This window comes from Mus musculus, chromosome 9 (assembly GCF_000001635.26).
Source record: "Mus musculus strain C57BL/6J chromosome 9, GRCm38.p6 C57BL/6J".
Classification (NCBI taxonomy): domain Eukaryota; kingdom Metazoa; phylum Chordata; class Mammalia; order Rodentia; family Muridae; genus Mus; species Mus musculus.
Genome location: NC_000075.6, coordinates 106,813,464 through 106,839,135, shown reverse-complemented (window position 1 = coordinate 106,839,135; position 25,672 = coordinate 106,813,464). Strand labels below are relative to the sequence as shown.

The 25,672-nt window shown below is 41.7% G+C and overlaps 1 protein-coding gene across 6 annotated transcripts in view; it reads right to left on the bottom strand.

Moving 5' to 3' along the window:
- The window catches only part of Dcaf1 (DDB1 and CUL4 associated factor 1), a 66,824-nt gene extending 41,857 nt beyond the window's left edge, over positions 1-24,967 (bottom strand). For 3 of the 6 annotated variants that reach the window (XR_379768.4, XM_006511753.3, XM_006511754.3), the window contains exons 1-8: positions 24,916-24,967; positions 9,958-10,075; positions 8,202-8,278; positions 4,914-4,987; positions 3,507-3,620; positions 2,438-2,575; positions 428-937; positions 3-104 (exon numbers count right to left, since the gene is read on the bottom strand). Coding sequence is in view for 5 of the 6 variants with exons in the window: in XM_006511753.3 (XP_006511816.1) it covers positions 3-104; positions 428-937; positions 2,438-2,575; positions 3,507-3,620; positions 4,914-4,987; positions 8,202-8,278; positions 9,958-10,075; positions 24,916-24,937 (1,155 nt within the window). In the remaining variant the exon portion in view is untranslated. Of the gene's footprint in view, positions 1-2; positions 105-427; positions 938-2,437; positions 2,576-3,506; positions 3,621-4,913; positions 4,988-8,201; positions 8,279-9,957; positions 10,076-17,044; positions 17,213-24,915 lie in introns of those variants that run through there. The other 3 variants (NM_001373930.1, NM_001015507.3, NM_001373931.1) reach the window with 1 other exon arrangement.
- Positions 24,968-25,672: the final 705 nt, after the last annotated feature.

Sequence of the window (25,672 nt, the reverse complement as noted above, 5' to 3'; positions counted from 1 at the left end):
ACCTTGAGTGCCTCAAAAGTAAGCAGGACATCATTCGTCTGTTTCAGATCAATATAAAACATCATCAATTCTCTTGATCCAAGTTGCATGAATATGGGAAGTAACTGAAATGAGAACCAAAAAAAAAAAGGCTTAAATTTTGGCTTTTTCACATTCTCTGTACTTTATGAAGGAAGAACATTAAAAGAAATTAAACATCCCCTTAAAAATACATTCCTATGTTCACATATCAAGTTTGTATGAATACACTTTGATCAAACAACCCTTAATCAGGAGTGACCTGCATAAGACCTTACTAATTTGAGATGAAGACCTTTCTGGAGTAGAGTTAGGACTATGTCTATAAGTAAGGTATAGTCATAAAATGCCCCAGAGGTAAATTTAATAGTCCCAAAATGTCAAACAGTACCTTATCCCAATAACTTACCTCCTGATACTCTCCTAAAGGGGTCAAATACTGAAGAATAAGTCTCTGCTCAATAGCAGGAGTCATAGGATAGAGAGTGTAATTGGTGCCGATCACCCAGGGGGACATTTCTGACCAGCTGCTATTAGACAGCTCAACAAACACACGATCTGGGTCAGAAGATGAGAAGCCCAACTTCTGCTTGGCCTTCCTAAAGTTCTCTCTGTCACCATGCTTTGCTGACTTGTTTTTCTTTAATCCTCCTTCCTCAGGTTTAGTTGCTGAGTTCACTCTACTACTGGTCTTGTGACTTGAATCAAGACGAAAGGAGATCTCCATATCTCTAGAAGATTCTTGTTCTCCATCCACAACATCCACTGCCATGTCACCATAGTCCATATCCACAGCTTCCTCATCCAGAGGCAAAAGGGGTTCCGAAGAGAGCTTCCGTGGACTAGGACGCTTACTGTCCTGCCGCAAAGCCACTTCTTGAAGCTGGAGCTCCCTCAGTCTTCTAAGCACTATTGCCACCTAGCAACAATTATTTGAGAAAAAGTATTTATTCTGAATTTTAGTTTACATGATTATTAAATAAGTTTTGTTTTATGAGGTAGAATCTTACTCCTGCCTTTGCCTCTAAAATGCTAAGATTTGTAGGCACATGCTACCATAAATAGCCTATTATACATTATTTTCTATTAAAGAAAACTCAACGCTGTTGCAGTTAGCTCAATACCAGGAAATAGTAAAGATTTAATAAATATGTTGATTTTATTCCTATAATTTGATGAAATAAGCTATAGCTAAAATCAAGTTTAAAATATGTGTATTTTTTTTCCAGAAAACCCAAACTAGAAGGTGTGCATATAAAATACACCATTTACAACTTGTCTGTTTTGGGCCAAGGTCGACTGGACTATGCATCACACCTAAAAAGGCAGGAGCTAGATATATTTATAGGCTCTTTCTTTTAATTGCCTTTGAAAATCAAAACTGAAAATTTCAAAAACTTACCAAATATACAGTGTATGTCACTAGCAACTCATTATCTAATTTCCAGGTTTTCCTTTTTAAATCTTTTAAATACTTATGTTTGGGGCCAAAACTAAAAAGTGGTACTCTGTTTTCTTGAGTGCAGTGATGTATGCCTGCAACTCAAACACTTGGGAAATTGAAGCAGGACTGCTGCAGTCTGAATCCAGCCTGGCTACGCAGTGAGTAGTCAACAGTAGCTACCCAGAAAGAAAATGTCTCTAAAACAATCTTTTTTCCACAAACAAACAAATAGAATAGCAAAACAATAGAATGATAGATACTACAGTTCTACAGTAAAAAAAAAAGGGGGTTGAAGACCGGCAGTGGTAGCACACCTTTTAATCCCAGCATTCAAGAGGCAGAGGCAGGTGGATCTCTGAATTCAAGGCCAGCCTGGTCTGCAAAGCAAGTTTCAAGACAGCCTGGACTACACAGATAAACAGAGAGACCCTATCTCAAATAAACAGAAGGGGTTTGTATCTAAAAATTAACCTGAATTGCATTTCTTTAAAATTTATAGTAGTAGCTAAATGGAAGGTAATTTTAGTGAGTATAGTCTAGCAAAATAATCCATTGTTATTAATGGATTAATATTTCACTAATAACGGAATAGTAAAATCAACAATCCATTCAAGTAGTACGGATCCAACCACTCATTAAAAGTCTTTTGACTTTTCTACATGTTTCGAAATCTTCAAAACACAAAGGTTAAGGGAAGATATGAGAAAAACAAACAAAAAGAATGGTTTATATGTCATGATCCTTGACAAGATTTTTTTTTTAAGTTTAAATGTAAAAAAAGAAAAGTGACGCCCGGCGTGGTGGCTCACGCCTTTAATCCCAGCACTTGGGAGGCAGAGGCAGGTGGATTTCTGAATTCAAGGCCAGCCTGGTCTACAAAGTGAGTTCCAGGACAGCCAGGGCTACACAGAGAAACCCTGTCTCAAAAAACAAAAAACAAAAAAAAAAAAAAAAAAAAAAAAAGAAGGTCCTTACCAACTGTGAATTTTCATCTCTGTAGTTGGCAGCAATATCTTGATTTTCCATAGCACCTCCCAGCAGTCCAGTAGAATATGTCCTAAGTGGCTGATCAGCCTCTCGGGCCCATTTGAAAAGATTTTCAACAATTCCTTCCTATAGTAAAGGACAAGAAACAACACAATTCAGAAAGAGCCTATTTTCAAGATTGAAATTATAAGCCAAAGTTTCTATCTCATGACAAAAAAAAAAGTTAATGGATATTTCAGTGGTGGACTAGAGATGATTCAGGCATTAAGGAGCTTGTTGCAGCCAGGCAGTGAAAGCACCTGGGAGGCAGAGACAGGCGAATCTTTGAATTCAAGGCCAGCCTGGAAAAAACCCTGTCTCCAAATAACAAACAAAAAAGATTCTGAAAAATATTATTTAACCCATATAAAAAGAAGTTATCCTAATAACTTACTTTTGTTGTTTGTAGAGAGAACATCTTGTGTACTGTATGGATGCATCACCTGTCACTTAAAAAGCCTATGGCCTATGGCTTAAGTAGGAAACAGAAGGTGAGACATCTAAGAGAAAGAATTCTGGGATAGAGCCAGGTTGGAGATTCACCTGTAAGATGTGACGAAATGGACACATGGTACCTGAGCACAGGTAACCAGCCACATGGCAGAATGTAGGCTAGCATAAATGGGATATTTTAAGTTTTATCTGTCAGAGAGGAGCCTAACTATATGGCCAAGGTATCTGTAAATATACTTTGAGACTGAGTCTTATTTCTGAGAGCATGAGACTGGGAGGAAGAACCAGGGCCTAACTTCAACCGCTGTTTTTGGAGAGAGGATCTTATGTAGACCAAGGTGGCCTTGAACTCCAACTTAGGAAAGAATGACCCTGAACTCCCACTCTTGAGATTGCAGCTGTATACCACTGCCTGAATATACCGCTTTTTGCATTTTTCCTTCCCCTGGCTACAGCATACCCTGCTACTTGAATAAGAAAAGGTTAACACCTACTGCAGTAACAAAAACAAATCTAACAATTCAATCCACTCAAGTCAAACAATGACTTTTCTTCTACCAAGTACCTTTTCTTGAAAGACAACTGCGGTTTCTAGGCCCGGCATGATGTCCAGCAGCAGTCTGCAAGCTGCAGTATTTAAAGGGGGCTCTCTACTTGTCATCACATATGCATTTACCAGCTGTAAAGAAAAGAGAGGAAAGGAAAGGGAATGAGAATAAAAGAAAGATGGATTGACATGATCTACCTTTAAATATAATATATATGGAGAGAGAGAGAGAGAAATGTTAACATGAATCCCATCAATTTATAAAATCAATATGTTAATAATTACAAGTTTTAAGAAAGTCATAAAGAAGTACTATATATCTGAAATTTAATTCAATCAAATTAAGGAACTTTAATAAATTCTTAATATAGTCCTGTGGCTTTTCTGGAGGTAGGAAGGAGCTGAAACAGAGTCTTATGTAGCTCAGTCTGACCTCAAAACTACATCTTTCCCCTTCTTCAGCCAAGTGCTAGAATTGTTTACAGTCATAAGCTATCACAATGGCTTCCATCATTTTCCACCTCCAATTACTTACATCCACAATTTCTTGAGCTAGTCATTTTGAGGAACTGAAATATATATATTAACATGTATATACACACATACACTCATTTACTCTTCACAACAGACAGAAAGAATCTTTCTATCTATCCGCTCACATACCAGAACACACAATAGCATTAGTGCAAAGTCATACAATGTATGTCAATGTTCCTTTTCCATTCAAGAATCTAAAAAGACAGCCGGGCGTGGTGGCGCACACCTTTAATCCCAGCACTTGGGAGGCAGAGGCAGGCGGATTTCTGAGTTCCAGGCCAGCCTGGTCTACAAAGCGAGTTCCAGGACAGCCAGGGCTATATAGAGGAACCCTGTCTCAAAAACCAAAAGAATAAAAAAAGAAAAAAAGAATCTAAAAAGACATTACATTCCCAATCAACACAACCCTGAGAAATGAGTATGGAATGGACACCTTAAAGCCTTTACCAATGCTTCACACTAAACACAGTACACACCAAACAGAATAATTGTATCACAACCAGAACTTTGTCAAGAAAGAAGCTCAGGGGCTGGTGAGATGGCTCAGTGGGTAAGAACACCCAACCGCTCTTCTGAAGGTCCGGAGTTCAAACCCCAGCAACCACATGGTGGCTCACAACTATCCGTAATGAGATCTGACTCCCTTTTCTGGAGTGTCTGAAGTCAGCTACACGTACTTACATATAATAATAAATAAGTAAATAAATCTTTTAAAATCTTAAAAAAAAAGGAAGAAGCTCAATTACTTATTCAATAGCCAAATTTAAAAAAAAAAAAAAAACACTACTCCCTCTATGTTCAACTTTAACAAAGTTTTACACAACAGAAAACTATTAAATAAATGTCTAAAGACAAAAGTTTCTGGAAGAAAAGAAAAAGCAAACCTACCGCATTCATGAAATCATCATTCTTGAAGAGTATTCTCAGCAAATGGCCCAGCATACACTCTGGATCAGCTCGACCTACCAAAATAATAGGGAGACACAAAAGAATAGTAAGCCCCATCAAACAAATTAGACCTATGAAATAATATCTGCATTCTTCTAACTATGGCTAGTAAACTGTCAGCAAAAATAAACAAAAACAAAGATAAGATTCTTGTGAGGAAATTTAGTAAAAAACATTTTTAGGGCTAGAAATGGTGGCACACACCTTTAATTCCAACATTTGGGAGGCAGAGGCAAGCAGATCTCGATGACTATGAGGCCAGCCTGGTTTACACAGCGAGTTCCAGTCATCTAGAACTATAAGAGACCCTGCCTCAAAAGGAAGAAAAAGCAGTAGCAACAATATTTTTCTCTTCTGGTTTTCAAGACAGTTTCTCTGTGTGGCACTAGCTATGCATCACTACCAGCCAGCAATTCTTTTAAAGGACTCCATCTCTAGGGGCTGAGTAGATAGATTAGGCATTAAAGTGTTTCCCATGCAAACATGAGTCAGGTACCCATGGAAGGCAGCATTTGGAGCAAAAAGCTCATGACTTTTGGCGATTTGGCTCTCTCTAGCTATTCAGGGCCAAAAGCTGATGGCTTCTGACAAAACTCCTGCTGATAGCAGCAGGGGAAAAGAAACTTAGATACTTGAGTTCTTTTCTCTAGAGGTTCAGAGTCTATTAACTTTTTGTGAGTTAGAGAGGAGAGGAAGAAGAAAAGGAAGTGGAAAGAAAGTCAGGCACACAATGACACATGCATACTTTTTGGTTTTGGGGTTTTTTTGTTGTTGTTTTTCGAGACAGGGTTTCTCTGTATAGCCCCGGCTATATTTGTAGACCAGGCTGGCCTCGAACTCAAGAGATCCATCTGCCTCTGCCTCCCAAGTGCTGGGAGGGACCACATCTTAAGGTAACTTCTGGCCTCTACATGCACGTTTCCCAACATTAAAGTGCACTCACAAACTGTGTGTGTATGTACAATAAATACACACACACACACACATATATGTTGAGAACATACATGCACACAAAGATATTAAAAGTCTTTAAGGGCTGGAGAGATGGCTCAGGTTAAGAGTACCAACTATTCTTCCAAAGGTTCTGAGTTCAAATCCCAGGAACCACATGGTGGCTCATCCTTAATGAGATCTGATGCTCTCTTCTGTTGTGTCTGAAGACAGCAACAGTATACTTAACACATAATAAATAAATAAATAAATAAATCTTTTTAAAAATAAAAGTCTTTAAATTCTAATGTAATATAAACTCTTTAAGACACTGATCTTCCCACTGCTCAGTATACTGACTCCAAAACAATACTGAATTAAATAATGGCATTCTGGATCTAGATAAGCTTCAAGATTACACTAGAGTTTTCTTAAAAAGGGGGTGGCAGACTGAAGAGATGATTCAGTGGTTAACAACAATTGCTGTTCTTGCAGAAGACCCAGATTCAGTATCAAGAACTACATGGCAGCTCACAACTGTCAACTGTATTTCCTCACAAATACAAGGATAATTATTTCAGATAGAGGTTCAATGAAATCCTGTTTTGCTTTTTCAAAAGTTAAACATGGGCAAGTTGGTAATATCATACTCTAATCCCAACACTTAAGAGGCAGAGCTGGTGAGATGGCTCAGTGGTTAAGAGCGCCAACTGCTCTTCCAAAGGTCCCGAGTTCAAATCCCAGCAACCACATGGTGGTTCACAACCATCCATAACAAAATCTGATGCCCTCTTCTGGGGTATCTGAGGATAGCTACAGTGTACTTACATATAAATAAATAAATCTAAAAAATTTAAAAAAAAAAAAAAAAAAAGAGGCAGAGGCAGAGGCAGACAGAGCTCTGAGTTCAAGGCCAGCCTTGGTCTATAGAATGAGATCCAGGACAGCCAGGGCTACACCTAGAAATCCTGTCCTGGGGAGTGTGGGGGATGTGGGGGAATGTACCACATACACACACACACACACAAAATAAATTAAAAGATTAGAAAAGAGATCCAAGTCTTTTAAAAGTATACCTAATTTAATTCCTTAAGTTACTTATGTTCTATTTGATCTATAACCATCACAAATATCTCAATTTTACTAGATCCTTATTTTTCTTCCTTGCCCCACACTTCAGAAATAGCTTAACAGGGGCTGGAGAGATGGTTCAGAGGTTAAGAGCAACAACTGCTCTTCCAAAGGTCCTGAGTTCAAATCCCAGCAACCACATAGTGGCTCACAACCATCTGTAATGAGATCTGACTCCCTCTTCTGGGGTGTCTGAAGACAGCTACAGTGTACTTACATATAACAATAAATAAATCTAGAAAGAAAGAGAGAGAGAGAGAGAGAGGGAGGGAGGTAGCGTAACAAATTTGAGTTGTTGCTTTATTCTGTTTTCTGCTTTTGGGCTTTTTTTTTAAAGAGGGTTTCACTATGTAATTCGTCCTCCTGACTAACCTGGAACTCCTTGAATTCAGAGATTTACAACCTCTGACTCCTGAGTGCTGGGATTAAAGACATGTGCTACCATGCCCCGCAAAATTTAAGAACTTAAAATTTACCATTGAGGATGCTATCTCAATTGAAAAGTACTATTAGCAATTTTCTTTTAAAAAGATTTATTTATTTTATGTATATGAGTTCACTGTAGCTGTCTTCAGACACACCAGAAGATGATATTGGCTCCCATTACAGATGGTTGTGAGCCACCATGTGGTTGCTGGGAATTGAACACGCCACAGTGCTTAGGCACATGTGTGGAAATCAGGTGATAATCCTGAGAAACCGTTCTCTCCTTCTACCTTAATGTGTGCTCCAGGGATTCAAGTTTTCAAGCTTGCAGCAGGTACTTTTACCCACCAAACTATTTGTAAGGCCCAACAATTTTCTTTTCTAAGAAAGAACACATGAGCACAGTGGAACATGCTTGTATCTCAGCTACTCAGGGGCTATGGAGAGAGAACTAAGAGTTTTAGATCTGTCTGAGCAACAAAACAAGATCCTCTTTCAAAATAGAAAATAAAAGGGGGTTGGTGAGATGGCTCAGAGGTTAAAAGCGCCGACTGCTCTTCCAAAGGTCCTCAGTTCAAATCCCAGCAACCACATGGTGGCTCACAACCATCCATAACAAAAAAAATCTGATGCCCTCTTCTGGAGTGTCTGAAGACAGCTACAGTGTGCTTACATATAATAAATAAATAAATATTAAAACAATAAAAATAAAAATATCAGGTGTAAGTATACACATCTTACCAGGATGTCGATCATCAAATGGATCTGGATCTCCTTTACGATATTCTTCAGTTTCTTTTTCAATTAATTCAGACATTCTAGCACAAAAGGAAAAGAGTCAACAAGTTAACTCTGAACAAGCACATGAAAAAATACCAGGCATTGTAATACGTACCTAGAATCCCAACACTCAGAAGGTTAAGGCAGGAGGCCTGCTTTAAGTTCAAGGGCAACCTGGGCTAGCTAGTAAACATCATCAGGACAGTCAGACCCATACAGTAAAACCACGTCAGAAAAAAAAGCTAAAATTCAGAAGTGTACCATGATCAATCAATAGTGAAGGGGCAAAACACAAAGTTAGAAAAGTATGATTTTCCTGATGAATAACAAAGTCTAAGTAATCACCTCATAAAATAATTTATAATCAGACTTCTTGCATTACAAACCACCACCACCTCAGAAACTTTAGCCAACAAGTCCTCATGAAACCTTCATTTCCAGACAGGCATGAACTAACATGCCTGCCACCACTAACTATCTGAACTTTCTAATACCCATTTCTCAACTCTTGTTTCCTATTTCTCTGTTTTACCTAGCACAATTTGGTCTCCAGCATCCAGGGACTAACTATATTCCTTAAATTAAGTCCAAGTAGTATGATGGCCTGCGATTATCTAGCATCTACCAACCACTTCTGTGAAAGCCTCTTCTATTCTTCGATCTCTAATATTTTATTAAACTTCAAACACATGGCCCTCTCTGCTAGTCACAGAATCCAAGTTCATTCCTGCTTCAGGGCCATTCCATGTTCTATTTTGTTAGCCTATAATGTTTCTTCCACCCTCTAGGCCTCTACCATGGCCCAAGTAAATATTCTTTTGCTTTTATAAAAGATTAGTTTTGCCTGTTCCAGGATTTCAACTACATAGAATCATATAAAGTCTTACTATGTCAAGATCCTTCTAAGAAAGTATCCATGTGGTGATAAGTTCCTTTCTTTCATGAACTCCTTATTTTCCTTGTGTATGTATGGGCACACATGTGAACGTATGTGTGGAGGCCAGGAGACAATCTCAAGTGTCATTCCTCAGGGATGCAATCTATGTGGTTTTTCTCTGGGGCAAGGTCTCTTACTGGACTGGAACTCACCCAACAGGAAAGGGAGGCTGACCAGCCAGCCTCAGAGATTGTCCAGTTTCTACCTTCACAACAATGAGATTACAAGTGTACAGCCACATGCCCGAATTAAAAAAAAAAAACAAAAAACAAAAAACAAAATTGAACCAGGAAGTGGTGGCACGCGTCCAGAAGCAGAGGCCAGGACATCTTTTGAGTTCCACCAGCCTGGTCTACAGACTGAGTTCCATGACAGTGAGAGCTACACAGAGAAACCCTGTCTCAAAAACAAAACCAAACAAATCAGCAAAGAGAAGAAAAAAAAATCAGAGTCTGTCAAAATATTCTTATATTTTCCTCCAACGCCTGCCTTTTTTTAATCTGCATGTGTGTGTGTGTGTGTGTGTGTGTGTGTGTGTGTGTGTGTGTGTGTGTACATGCATTAAGGGTACCCACAGAGAAGGTATGAGAGCTGGAGTTACAGGCAGTTACAAGCAGCCCAACATGGGTGCTGGGAAACAAACTCTACATGAATAACAAGTGTTCTTAACTGCTCAGCCATTTTGTTAACCCCAACACACCTATTTTTTTTTAAATAGTTTTGTGTATATGAAAAAACAGGCCAGTTTTCTATGAAAAAAAAACAACAAATGATTCTTACCTGGTAAGGATTGGTACCATATCCTGGCCACTGCCATGGTCCTTTTCCCACTGCTCCAGCAGGGTAGTGAGCTCAGCTTTGGAGTCCACATGTACCACTACTGTAGTCATGACTTGGCCTAAAGAAGACAAAACAGTAAGAAATGAACAGAACAAACATATTTGACATAGTTCCCACAAAAAGTGTGAACGGGAGTAGGTAAGGGATAAGCTGGACCAGGGAGAGACTAGCCTGGTCTATACAATCAGTTTTACTCCAGCTAGGGCCACACATAGAAATTATGTCAGTGTGTGGGAAAAAAAAAATGCCTGCCAGGCAGTGGTGGTGCACACCTTTAATCCAAGCACTCAAAAGCAAGAAAATCTAACTAAGTTCGAAACCAGCCTGGTCTACAAACTGAGTTTTAGGACAGCCAGGACTACACAGAGAAACCCTGTCTTGAATAGCAAAAAAAAAAAAAACAAAATAAATAAATAAAGGCTTGAAACTAAAAAGGTGAGGCTGCAATGCATTGTGAATTTACTAAATGCCACTGGGTTGTGAATCTACAATCTTGGGAAGTGGGGAGACAGGCTTTCACTTGCAGCTCCAGCTGACCTAGCTCTCACTATGAAGTCACCACACTAGGTTACTTTTTTTTTTGAGACAGGATAATTTTAAACTCGGTACCCAAGAATTACCTTGATTTTTTATCCTCCTACCTCTATCTCCCAAGTACTAGAATTAGAGATATGTAACCATCACAGTAAGTTATAAAAGTGCTGAGGCTTGAACTCAGAGCTTCATGCATGCTAGACAACTGCTCTACCATGTAAGAATAATCCAGCCCTTTTCATTTTTTTCATATTTTTTGAAGAATTATTTATTCTATGTCTACAAATACATTGTAGCTGTCTGTCTTCAGATACACCAGAAGAGGGCATCGGATCCCAATATAGATGGTTGTGAGCCATCAAGTAGTTGCTGGGAATTGAACTCAGGACCTTTGTAAGAACAGTCAGTGCTCTTAACCACTGAGCCATCTCTTCAGCCATTTTTTCCCATATTTTTAATGGAGGTTTAAAAAAATAAAATAAATTAAAAAAAAAAAAAGCCAGATGCGCTATCACAAATGCCTTTAATCCCAGAGGCAAAAGCAGGACCATCTGTCTAAGTTCCAGGACAGTCAGGAAGGACTACATGCTGAAAGATAAAGATTCTGTCTCAAAAAGAACAAGCCAGGTGTGGAGGATGCACGCCTTTAGTTCTGGCACTTGGGAGGCAAAGGCAGGTAGATCTCTGAGTCTGAAGCTAAGGTAGTCTACAAAGAGTTCAAGGATAGCCAGGGATACAGGGCTATGCAGAGAAACCCTATCTTGATTTAAAAAAAAAAAAAAAAAAAAAAAGGAGGAAAACAATGAAGGAATGCCCTTAAGCAATGAGCCTTCTGGAACACACACACATTGTTAATTTTTACTGTTTTCACTTTCTTCCACTTGGCACTTTTTCTGTTCTTGACAGTAAAGGGCCAGGGCCTTGCTCATGTTAAGAACTCAGTAATATTACTGAACTATATCCCTAAAGCTTGGTTTATTTTGATGTTTGATACTAGGAATTCTAGAGTCAAACATGGTAAGCAATCACTCTAACACTGAGCTACATCCCCAGTGTTTGTTTAGGGTTGTTGATATTTTAGTTTAGGTTTTTTGGGGGTTTTGTAGAATTTTGTTGTTGTTGTTTTGAGACAAGAAAAGGTTGCCCAGGTTGTCCTTAATCTGTCCCCCAAGTAGACCCTGAACCTTCAATATTCCTAGTCCAGCTTCCTGAGTCCTAGGCCTTTTGGGCCTGTCACTCAAGGGGGCCCATAGGGTTGGGTTGGGTTGGGTTGGTTTTGAGATAAAATGTTACTATGCAATTTGAACTTAAACTCATGGCGGTTCAACTTTAGCATCCTGAGGCCTGGGATCACAAGTGTACCATCATGCCTGATGCATTAACATTTTCAAGGTTCCTCCACATTTTAAAGAAAATTTAAAGAAAAAGTTTTAAAGCACAATTTAAAGAAAAAAATGTTTTTAAAGAACAAGAAAGCAGCTGTAATGAATGTGAACTCAGAGGCATTAAAACAGTAAACTTTGGGGCTGGAGATATGGCTCAGCTGTTAAGAGCATTGACTGCTCCTCCAGATTGCTGAGTTCAATTCCCAGCAACCACATGATGGTTCACAACCATCTGTACTGAGATCTAATACCCTCTTCTAGTATGTAGGTTTATATGCAGATTCAGAACTTATACACATTAATAAATAAAATCTTTTTTTTTTTTTTTTTGGTTTTTCAAGACAGGGTTTCTCTGTATAGCCCTGGAACTCACTTTGTAGACCACACCAGCCTCGAACTCAGAAATCCGCCTGCCTCTGCCTCCCAAGTGCTGGGATTAAAGGCGTGTGCCACCACTGCCCGGAAATAAATAAAATCTTAAAAAAAAAAAAAAAAGTAAAAAGTAAAATATTACAACTCAACTTAGAAACACACACAGAGGCTGCAGATCCAGCTCTACTGTAATAAAGCATTTGCCTACCACCACAAAACCCTGGGTCTGTGCTCATATGTGTGTGTGTATTTATGTATATTATGCATGTATTTATACAAGTATATTGTATATAAATATATTATGTATATATTATAAAGTAACATATACAAATACCTATATATAAACTCAATCTGGTGGTACCATACCCATACACCTTTAATTCTAGCACTTAGGAGTCATACATAGGCAGGCAGATCTCTGAGTTCAAGGGAAGCCTTGTTTACAGAACAAGTTCCTGGACAGCCAGAGCTACACAGGCATGATGGCATATACTTGTAAGGGAGACAAGACTATAAAGTAGTCAACAGTCAAACGAAACATACATGCAGAAACACACACACACAAAGGAGTTACTAAGGAAAACATATAGGGGGGAAAGTCAAGGTTATTTTTGGCTATAGTGAGTTTAAATAAAACAAAGGCCTGCCATGTAACTCAGTAGTAAATGTGCCTGCTGTTTAAACTGATGACCAGTTTGATCCCTGAGACCCACATGGTAGAAAGAACTGAAGCCCAAAAATTGTCTTCTGATCTCTAAATGCAAACCACAAATACAAGTGCCCTCCATTTACACATACTAAGACATAACTTTTTTTATGTGTATGAGTGTTTGCCTATATATGTATATATTTGTAGATGACAGAGAGGGCATAGGATATCCTAGAACAAGAACTATGAAGTGGACTGTTGTGAGCTGCCATGGGTGTTGGAAACTGAACTAGTTCCTCTACAAGAATAGCAAGTGCTTTTAAAAGCTAAGACAACTCTCCACCCACTGATGTCATTAAGTGGCTTACCTAGCATTTAGAAAGCCCCCTAGGTTTAATCCTGAGTCTGTATGATACATCAGTGGTATTTTCCTTTTCTTATTTTTTATTTTTGGTTTTTTCGAGACAGGGTTTCTCTGTGTAGCCCTGGCTGTCCTGGAACTCACTTTGTAGACCAGGCTGGGCTCGAACTCAGAAATCTGCCTGCCTCTGCCTCCCAAGTGCTGGGATTAAAGGCATGCACCACCACCTCCCGGCCAGTGTTATTTTCTAGTGATCCCTGTCTAATGTTCACTGTAACTGTTGAAAAATGACTTTCCTGGGGGAAATATGAACCTAACCTGTATTATGGAAGGGGAAAATACATATTCCCAAGTTGTTCTTTGCCTTCCACATAAGCATGCCCATACCCATCCACACAAAAATAAATGTTAAAAATATTTTTTAAGCATGAATGTGTTGTAGTAGTGCCCACATTTAATTTCAGCACTCAGGACACAGAGACTGAGTTTGAGGATAGCCTGGTCTACACAGTGAGGTCCAGGACAGCCAGTACTTTGTAGAGACCTTGTCTCAATAAATACCTAAATAAATACATACATATATAATATAAATAAAAAATAGCATGGGGCTGGAGAGATGGCTTAGTGGTTAAGTGCACTGACTGTTCTTCCAAAGGTCCTGAGTTCAATTCCCAGCAACCACATGGTGGCTCACAACCATCTGTAATGAGAACTGATGCCCTCTTCTGGTGTGTCTGAAGACAGTTATAGTATACTCGTACATAAAATAAATCTTTAAAAAAATTTTTTTAAAAACCCATATGCCAGAAAGATTTTGCTGAAGGGACCCTGTTATACCTGTCTCGTATGAGGCTATGCCAGTGCCTGGCAAATACAGAAATGGATGCTCACAGTCATCTATAAGATGGAACACAGGGCCCCCCAATGGAGAAGCTAGAGAAAGCACCCAAGGAGCAGAAGGAGTCTGCAACCCTATAGGTGGAACAACAATATGAACTAACCAGTACACCCCCCCCCCAGAGCTCGTATTTCTAGCTGCATACGTAGCAGAAGATGGCCTAGTCGGCCATCACTGGGAAGAGAGGCCGCTTGGTATTGCAAACTTTATATGCCCCAGTACAGGGGAATGCCAGGGCCAAGAAGCGGGAGTGGGTGGGTAGGGGAGCAGGGCGGAGGGAGGGTATAGGGAACTTTTGGGATAGCATTTGAAATGTATATAAAGAAAATATCTAATAAATAAATAAATAAATACCATGAGTGTGACCCATCCATCAAAAGGCTTTAATACAAAATTTATAAGGTATCATTTTGTTTGGAGTAATATAGTGGGTATGCATCATTTAATTCATACTTTCTTTGGAGGGCAGGAGTCTAACTATGTACCCCTAGCTAGCCTCTATAGAACAGGCTAGCCTTGAACACATAAAAGATCTGCTTGTCTCTGCCTCCAGAATGCTTAAATAAACCACTACAATGTTTTTTTTATAAGAATCATGCAAAAAGTTATGACACACACCTAATGATGATACAATCAATGGTCACCAAGTTGGGATATCTAGCCCAGGACATTGAGCTAAGTAATTAACTAACTTACATGCTTAATTTTCACAGCCACCCTGTGAGGTGACTTTTATGGATAAGGAAATGAGTTAGAGAGATTTTCAAGACCACACAAATGACACATCCCAGAAAAGAATTAACAATTTAAAAGAACTCAAATCCCAACTCTGCTGAAATGTCTGTGAATTCTTACTTAACTTCTCTAAGTATCAAATTGTTTGGGGGAAAAAAAACTCAACTTCTCTATTAAATAGAAACAGTTGTGGGAGCTAGTGAAAATTCTATATTACAGAATATGAATTCGTAAATGTTTAAAATATCAATTTATACACATGAAATTTCCTCACTCATAAGAATGTGTACAAAGTATTTAGAGGTGATGTACCTACCAGCTCAAATTCCATAAAATTAACACAAGAAGATACAGCAAGCAGTTAACAGTTGAAACTGAAAGATTATCACTTATTTTTAGTTTCCTACTTAAAAGTTTGAGGGGCTATGCTAGGCAGTGGTGGCCCATCCCTTTAATCCCAGCACTTGGGAGGCAGAGGCAGGTGGATTTCTGAGAAAAAAAAAAATAACAAATACACAACACTGTTAACAGTAAATACTATGCTCAAAAAAGTTCCTCAAATTACCTTAACAACCCAAAAAAATCCCAGTTCGAAATGGTTAATGAGTAACTGCTATATACAAACACAAATCTTAAGGTGGGGCAGTGCTGGTTTACACTTTTTTTTTTTTTGGTTTTTCAAGACAAGGTTTCTCTGTGTAGCCCTGGCTGTCCTGGAACTCACTCTGTAGACCAGGCTGGCTTTGAACTCAGAAATCCGCCTGCCTCTGCCTCCCAAGTGCTGGGATTAAAGGCATGCACCACCACCATCCGGCTGGTTTACACTTTTAATCCCAGTGCTCGGGGAAGCAGAAGCAGGCAGATCTGAGTTCGAGGCCAGGCTAGTCTAAACTGAGTTTCAAGGCAACCAAGGCTACACAGAGAAACCCTGTCTCAAAAAACAAAAACACAAATCTTGAGATCAGACTGAAATGTACATATGCTTATAAAAGCCTTGAAGGTAAATGCCAGTAAATCCAAGGAGAAAAAAAGCCTTCAAAAGCTTGCAATAGGAAGATAGTGCTACAATAAGTTAAAACGTGCATGCTACTTAAAAGTCTTTGCCTGAAAGTTAAAAAAAAAAAAAAAAAAAAAACAGCAAACCCGGCAGTGGTAACAGACGCCTTTAATTACAATACTAGAGGCAGAGATAAAAGGATATCTTAGTTCGAAGCCAGCCTAGACTACAATGAGCTCCGGGAAAAAAAAAAAAAAAAGAGCAACGTAAGATAAACAAAAAACGAGTCATTTGTTCCTCAAAAACTACTACTAGACACACCGCAAGAGTATTTCCTCATCAAATGTTAAAACCACAGCAGTAAGAGGAAACGGACCGACACTTTCTAGGAACAGAAGACAAAGTATGGCAAATGCCCTTGAAAGCCCAACAAACAACTAAAAGCCCTCGGAATAAGCGCTGGGGAAACCTGGCAGGCAACCTTAGGTCAGACTCTGGGCGTCTGGACACCCACATACCTCTCTCCCCGTCCCCTCGCTACTGCATTGTACAAGTGGGAGGGGTTCCCGCCGAGCTCCGCCCCCTCCCCGGTCGGAGAGCCGGGAGGGTGCAAGTGGGAGGTGGCACGGAGCCGACCGAGGGAAAAGCCCGCCCAGGTGACTGAGGCTGGAGGCGGGGACACCGTTCCTGAAGGGGTCCGCCGGGCGGCATGGGAAAGAAGATGCCCCTCGTCCCGTGAGGGACAGAGACTTGGAGTGGAAGAGAGAGATTCAAAGAGCACCTCCTTTAGGTAGAGGCGAGCATCCCCTGCCCTCCACACCCCGGCGGAAGAGTTACTCTAAAGAGGCTTCTTTACAGGACGGGAGGAAGGAGCCGGAGGCCCCGCCCCCGGGCCCGGGCCCGGGCTCGGAAGGAGAGCCTCGTCAGGCCCCGGGCCCAGCCGCCTCGGTGGGCTCGCCCAGCCCCTCGCCGCCCGCAGCCGAAGCAGGTGCCGCCCCTCCCCCCAGCGCGGCGCCCACTCTCCCGCCCAGCGGGCCGCGCGCTCGCTCTCCTCGTGCCCCTGCCAGAGAGCCGGCCCCTTCCTAACCCCGCTCACCTTCGCGAGCGGCTCCGCCGCTTCTCCCCCCGACCCCTCCAGCGGCCACGGTTCTCACACACTGCCTCTGGTCCCGCACTCACTCTCCCTCACTCACTCACACACACACATATACACACACACAGCGCGACCACGGCTCCTGAGCGGCCCACATATTATGCGTCACTCGCAGGCTACGTACTGGTCGCGCGCGCACTCAGCGCGCGCGGGTGTGTAACGTTGGCGCGAGGCTCCGGAGCGGGGAAGGGGGAGGAGCCGAGGGACATCAAAGCGCTCCTGGGAAATGAAGTTTCCGCGTTTAAGGGCGGGGGAGGGATGATGGCGCTAGACCTACCATTAAGCACCACCTCAGCGCATTGACTTCTGGGATTCGTAGTTTTCTTTAAGGCGGAAGTGAAAAGTAAAGGAAGGAATAGATCTTTCTAAAAGCCCGGGCTGCCCGAATTTACTTAATTCTACCCTGTGTCATCTAAGGGCTCAGTAGGACACTGCCACATCAGGCTCGGAAGGATGCCAGGGTCAAAGAATGCATTTCACACAAATGTATTCAGAAACAACTGTACTCGTTAGAAATTCGTCGGTTTTCCTTTGTCTTTCTGTTAAAAACATATTCGACAGGAATCAAAAAACATCAGTTACCATGTATTATATGTGAGGCAGAAAAATGAAAGCCCTTTGGTGAAAACAACTAATCACGGAGGCCATCTAATTCAATTTATCAATTTTAGAGTTAAGGAAAATGAAACCCACAGTAAATGACTTGCCTAACTTCACAAACCAAAGGGAAGCTGCATCGGAAGGATCTGGTTTTGACCCAGCGATTCTGTGTGATAACATGGAAGATTACGATAACTCCACAATTGAGCAGAATCTTGACAAAACCTACCCAGACGTCAGGATTCATGCAACTCACTATTGTTCTTGGCATTCTGAGCGAGTTCTGTGCGTTTCCATAGAGCGATTACAGCCAATACGTTCTTGTGGAAATTATAAGACACTGTGGACCTCTTGTCATGATCAGATTCTACGGCTGTTACTAAGCCTGTATCAGAAGAGTGGTAGTGGCAGTGGCGCATGCCTTTAATCCCAGCACTTGGGAAACAGAGGCAGGCGGATCTCTGAGTTCAAGACCAGCCTGGTCTACAGAGTGAGTTCCAGGACAGCCAGGGCTACAGAGATTTCCCTCTGGAAAAAAAAAAAAAAAAAGCAGGAAGAGGAAGGGGAAGAAGAAGAGACAAAGAAAGAAAAGAAAGAAAAGCAAGCAAGCAAGCAAGCAAGCAAGCAAGCAAGCAAGCAAGCAAGCAAGCAAGCAAGCAAGAAAGAAAGAAAGAAAGAAAGAAAGAAAGAAAGAAAGAAAGAAAGAAAGAAAGAGAAAAGCAGCAGCCAGTATCTTAGGGCTTAAATCCACTACCACCCTACCCCCACCCACCTGAGCACTTCGTTCCTTCCTCACTCAATTATGTGCTTGGAGTAACAGCTGCTTGAAATACAAATTCTAGAGGGTGAATAGCAGTGCTACAGGCATATAACTTGTAATCACGCTCTTGCTACAACACAGCTTTCTCCTGTGCATCTGAAATCTTGTCTCTTGAGCTATAATGACCATTATTTATTTAGACTCTATAGCAGACTTGAATCAAATGGTTTTTTTTTTAAGATTTATTTATTTTATGTGAGTAGCCTGTCACTCTCTTCAGACACACCAGGAGAGAGCATCAGATCCCATTACAGATGGTTGTGAGCCACTATGTGGTTGCTGGGAATTGAACTCAGGACCTCTGGAAGAGCAGTCAGTGCTCTTACCTGCTCAGCCACCTCTCCATCCCTAAATCAAATGTTTTAATTACACTCATTATTCTCAACACCAGGGCAGATAAGGCTAGCCAACTTTATGGAGGAGAAATCAAAAGTAGTAATGTTGAATGAAGAGTTTCGCTGGGCATGGTGTCACATGCCTTTAATCCCAGCACATGTGAGGCAGAGGCAGGTGGATCTCTGAGTTAGAGGCCAGCCTGGTGTACACATTGAGTTCCAGGATAGCCAGAGCTACATTTAGATAGATAATGCCTCAAAACAGACAGACAGACAAAAAAAGATACAGATTTGGGGGCTGGAGAGAGCCTAACATGAAAGAGCATTGGCTGCTCTTCAGAGGACCAGGATTTGATTCCCAGTACCCAAATGGTTTCACAACCACCTGGAAATTCAGTTCCAGGGGATCAGACGCCCTCTTCTGGCCTCTGGGCATCATACATGCATGGAGTGCACCTACATAAATGCAAGTACAACACTTGTATACATAAATAAATCTTTAATTTTTTTTTCAAGACAGAGCCTCGATATCCAGCTCCAGCTGTCCCGTACTCCCCTGTGTAGACCAGCTCTGGCACTGAAATCACAGACATTCCCCTGCCTCTGCATTCCAAGTGCTGCAAATAAAGGCGTGTACCACTGTGACCAGCTACATTTTTATCTTAAAAAAGAGAGTTCACAACACCTAAAATACTATTTCAGGCAGCTTTCCTGCCATATCTTCTTGGGCTATAAGCCCAAAATGTAGAGGGATGGCTCCTCCAGGTATCCTCAATCCCTTGGATACCTTACCTCTTCCTGTGGTCTAGATGCAAGAGCCCTTGTGAGGACCCAAAGCCCAGTTCATCAAAGCAGGAGTTGCTACCTCATTCTGTCACCAGATGGCACTACCCCACTTTAGGAACCCAGTGTGGGGGTACTGGATTGGAGGTCTTAAGGGGCATCAAATGGGATTGTAGTAGAAAAGCAGAAATACAGGGCCTGTCTAGAAGCAACTCCCTCAAGAATATCTACCATGCCAGGCAACAGTGACGCACACCTTTAAACCCAGCACTCAGGAGGCAGAGTCAGGAAAATCTCTAGAGTTTGAGGCCAACCTGGTCTATAGAGAGAATTCCAGGACACCCAGGGCCACTCAAAAAAAACCCTATGTTGAAAAAAAAAAAAAATCAGCCAGGCAGTGGTGGCGCACGCCTTTAATCCCAGCACTTGGGAGGCAGAGGCAGGCGGATTTCTGAGTTCGAGGCCAGCCTGATCTACAGAGTGAGTTCCAGGACAGCCAGGGCTGCACAGAGAAACCGTGTCTCAAAAAAACCAAAAAGAAAGAGAGAGAGAGAGAAAGAAAAGAAAAGAGAAGAGAAGAGAAGAGAAGAGAAGAGAAGAGAAGAGAAGAGAAGAGAAGAAAAGAAAGAGCTGGACATGGCAGTGCAAGCCGCCAGTCCCAGCACATGAGTGGAGAGGTGAGGATCAAAAATTCAAGATCATCCTTGGCTAACACACCAACTTTGAGGCAAACGTGAGACACATGAGACCTTGTCTCCAAAAATAATCTCCACCCTAGAACTTTTGCAGCCCTCTCTCCCTCACTCTGAACACTGTGTAAAACCACAGCCACATGCGGCCAAGCACTCCAGACTCCCATTCTGGAAAGAAAGAGCAGCACCCAGGCGTCCCTAGCTACATATTCCAGATTCAATCATTGGCTATTTCACAGGAGGGGTATTACCCACATGGCTAGATAGAAAAGTGTGTGTGTGTGTGTGTGTGTATGTATTAGGCACCCGTGTTTAGAGCCAACTTTCACGCCTAAGCACACAGAAACACAAAACCACAGATAACCCAGGCCTGCGCACCTAGCTTGATTCTGGCACATTGGATCTGAATCTTTAAAAGGAGCATTTTGTCCTGGATTGTTTGTTTTGGCTTCTTTGGTAGAATATCTGAGGGCTTTGTCCTACTGTGCTCTACTCGTGCCTCTCTCCCTGCTGGGACAACTGGGAAAGTAATCCCTGCCAGAAATGGGAGGAATCGTGCTTACTAAGCTCCCCAGAATCAGAAAGGACAAGAGGAACAGGACGTTGGTGGGGCATGCCTTTTCCAGCACTCGGGGCAGGCAGATCTCTGAGTTCTAGGCCATCCTGGTCTACAGAGTGAGTTCAGGACAGCTAGGACTGTTGCACGGAGAAACCCTGTCTCAAAAACAGAAAACAAAACAAAAAAAAAGAGATAGTTTTGAAAATAAAGGGTTGGGGGGGGAGGTGCTGGAGAGATGGCTCAGTGCTTAAGAGTACTAGATATTCTTCCAGAGGACCAAAGTTCAATTCCCAGCACCCACATGGCATTTTATAAGTGTAATTCCTGTTCCAGGGGATCCTCACATACGCACGTGCAGGCAGAACACCAGTGCACATAAAATTTTAAAAAGTCATTTTAAAAAGTGAAGGGCTAGCCTGTACTGCCATGCACACATGTATGAACAGAGACAGTGTTTTAAGACAATAAAACGGGAGGCAGAGGCAGGCAGATTTCTGAGTTCAAGGCCAGCCTGGTCTACAAAGTGAGTTCCAGGACAGCCAGAGCTAAACAGAGAAACCCTGTCTCGAAAAACCAAAAAAAAAAAAAAAAAAAGACAATAAAAGGACAAGAGGCACCCCAGCTCCAGCCCCAGAATCAAGGGTAACAATCCTAGACATAATCTACCTATCCCTGTCACAAGTGTGCCTGTTATTTATAAAGAAAAAAATCTGGGGCTGGCGAGATGGCTCAGTGGGTAAGAGCACTGACTGCTCTTCCAAAGGTCCTGAGTTCAAATCTCAGCAACCACATGGTGACTCACAACTACCCGTAATGAGATCTGATGCCCTCTTCTGGTGCGTCTGAAGACAGCTACAGTGTTCTTATGTATAATAATAAATAAATCTTTAAAAAAAAATAGAAAAATCCACAGTAGCATCCTCTGGGCCTCAAGCTCCACCTCCTTCTATAACTACTTTTCTCCAAGTGCCTCCTTTCTAGGTTCGCCCTACCCTGGTGCTACCCAATACCCCCTGCTTTCTTCTGGAACTCACTGAAGCTAGATGAATCTTTCATCTGCTTAATGCTCTGTTAATTGAACAAAACTAAGCTACCAGCATCACAGATGTTTCTGAAAATAGTATCAGTGCTTCCAAGCTCTGGGGACCCCAGCCTAGACAAAAAGGAAATCTCAGTCATGCACTAGTTGACCCACCTAGTGAACTCCAACTGTCCTCCAGCTCCCCCAAGCTTCCCAATCTTCCCCCCAGAATGTGGGTAGAGAGGGCACTCCTACATAATTATATCTCTGTCCACCACTTCACTTAACAGAGAAATAAACTGAGGCTCTACAAAGATAATAGCAACCACATGGTGACTCACAACCACCATGGGATCTGATGCCCTCTTCTGATGTGTCTGAAGATGGCTACAGTGTACTCATATACATAAAATAAATAAATAAATCCTTTAAAAGAAAGAGTTAAAAAATAACCCTTGGCTATATAGTAAAACCCTATCTCAAGCCTAGGTGACAGCACATGCCTTTAATGCCTCCAAGCATTCCGGAGTCAAGGCAGGTGAATCTCTGTGCTTTCAAGGCCAGTCTGGTCTACAAAGAGAAACAGAGGCTACACAGAAACCCTGTTCAAAAACAAAAAGTAGATGGATATTAAGTTCAAGGCCAATCTGGACTACATAGAGAAGTTCCAGAACGGGCTGGGCCAGGTGGACTAGATAGCAAGATTCCATCCAAAACAATGCAGGATCCTTTATCTAAAACTGGATGATCAATAATCAGGCTCAAATCCCTGTCTCTGACTCAACTGTGTCACTGATCATTAGAAATAAGGAAACCGTTTAGGAGAATTTGGAGAAGTAGATGGTTCTATGATTCCAGGCAGCTTTGGTGGCAAACAGACCAGCCCCAATACTTCTTTTTCTGGTTAGTTTATGTGAGCCTGACACAGCTAGTCATTTAGGAAGAAGGACTCCCAATTGAGAAAATGCCTCCAATAACAGTGGCCAGTAGGCAAATCTGATTTTTTTCTTTTTTAAATATTGATTGCTATTGAAGGGTCCAGCCCATTGTAGGCGGTGCCATCCCTGGGCTGGTTGTCCTAGGTACAAATCAAGCCATGGGAGAGCAAGACAGCAAGCAAGGTTTCTCTATGGCCTCTGTTCATGTTCTTACTTCCAGGTTCCTGATCTGATTTCCTACCCTGGCTTCCCTCGGTGATAGACCCATACCCTGTAAGGTGAGATAAACCTGTTCCTCCCTGTTAGTTTCTGTCAGGATGTTTTTATCACAATAGAAAAGCTAAAATGCTACGATTCCCTTTTCACCAGCTCTGGGGCTTTAAGTTACTTCATGTCTCTTGAGCTTCAATTTTCTGATTGAAAATAAGGCTCTCTCCCAGCACTGTTATGAAAGTTAAATATAAAGTGTTTAACCTGTTTGCCACTAAGTACCCCATCCCTACTTCCCACAACCTTCGCTCTGGTTGGTTACTTTGTCCCTTTGATGACTATAGAGGAATGCAGGTTTTCCACATTTACAGAAGTAAGCTCCATATGGAAATCCCGGAGCACGGTGTCAGCAATAGCCCTGGCAAGTAGTAGAATGCCATTTTCCACCCAGACTGGCCTTGATGTTGTTCTAAATAGATAGGTGATAGATAGATAGATAGATAGATAGATAGATAGATAGATAGATAGATAGATAGATAGATAGACAGACAGACATAGAGAGCCAAAGATGACCTTGAGCTCCTGATCTTCTTGGCTCTACCCCCCCCCACAGAGTTCTGGGATTACAGGACCACATCTAGCAATATAGAATAGCTACTTCTTGGCCTGTTTCTCCACTCTTTCTCCTAGCAAAGAACTGAAAGTTAGTAATGGAGTCAGAAAGCAGAAGAAAGAGACCCCTCTCTGAGCTTTCTTACCATTGAAAGCCACACATCTAATCAAAGTTGAACGATAGTAAAGGCCAAGGAGTCTCTTGGATGTGAACCTAGACCTGTTTATTCTTCCCACAAACCAGCCCATTCATGCATATTGATCTCCTGTTGGATTGCTGTCTATATTTGGAATCTTTGCCTAAAGCACACTAATTCCTTCCCTAGGATTCGATGTCAGAATAGTGATGTAATCAGAGAAGAGGCCACGGGGCGTGGCCAGAGATAACATACCATAAGCCATTCTTCACAGTGTACTCGCCCAACACAAGGCAGAAACTGTAGCATGAAGGGGACCAAATATCCTTCCAGGTCCTCCCCCACCCCCACTCCACCCTATTTGATCCCCTAGTGAAGCAATAACTAATCATGCCACTGACTTCTGGAGTTTGGGCATCCCAGAGGTCATGCTACAGGTGCAGGTTTGGGGGAGAGGGTACAGAGAAAGTTAGAAGCAATCATTCCCAGTTTCTTTAGCCTCAGGTTCCTTTAAGAGGAAATAGCAGTGAAATTGACATCAAACAGGCAATACTTGCCTTGCCTTCAAGATCCCAGAAGACTTTGAATTGTTGACAAATATGTTTATAGCTATAAGATCTCAACAGGATGCAGGAAATCACTGGTCTGATCCATTGGAAAATACTGTGGGGTTTGGTTGGGCAGACCCTATGGAAGATTCACACCATAAGTTCTTTCATTTCAAAAGAATAATAATGGCTCAGTAGTTAAGAGCACTGACTGTTCTTCCAGAGGTCCTGAGTTCAATTCCCAGCAACCATATGGTGGCTCACAACCATCTATAATGGAATCTGATGCCCTCTTCTGGTGTGTTTGAGGTACTTATACATAAATGATTTTTAAAAAAAGAAAAAGAATGCCCAAGGAGGAGACACAACCCCTATCCCATTCAGAGACCACCACCATCACCCAGAGTAACCACCACCTGCCTCTCTACAAGTCTGAATTATACCAGATTGGATCCCTGACATAGGATCCAAATATAGCCTAGAATACCTCCTTAGGCCTGGAAGCCAAAGCTATCGAGGAGAGACATTGCTAGGTGCAAAGGGTATACTGGGCTCTTACCGTATGGACAGCTATTCTTCATTCCCTAATTAGTGGGGGTGTACCTCTATGAAAAGCCACATGATGTTCCTGAGGGGAGCCTCTTGTGCCCAGCTCCTGATTCACTGGGTTCAGACTTATCACAAGAGATTTTTGTGAAGTCACAAAGCTAACTCCGCCCAAACAGGGCCAAGGACCAGGTCAACCAGGAGCAATTTGCAAATGACTAGGACTTCAGAAATCAGCCTTTGGACTAAAAAGAGAAATATGGATCCTGAAAGACCTCACTAGACCAGCCTTAGTTTGAAGAGGGTGAGGGAATCTGTCAGAGAGCTGGGGTTGAAGATAGATTATCAGGGCTCATCGGTAACTTCTGGGAGCTTGGAATTATGATTCGTACCTGGTTGTCTTCCTCTTTAGACTCCTTTGGGGGCCTCTTCCCCCAATTGAATACATACAGGAATCCTGATTACTGGCATTTAGGGTACTCCATGGGAAAGGGAAGTTTAAACCTTTGATCCAGAACCACTTCATCTCCTTAATGAGATACATCTATGATTATCAATTTGTTTGGTCTGATTCCTGGGCAAGCACAGACCACCATATTCTGCCACATTGAAAAGCAACCATGCAGGTGATGAAAATGCATGCCTAAAATCCCAACACTTGGAAGTTAGAGGTGGGAGAATCAGGAGTTCAAGGTCATCACTGAATGAAAAAAAGAAAGAAAGAAAAGAGAGGAAGTGACTACTGAAACTTCAGGCCAGGCTGAAAGACA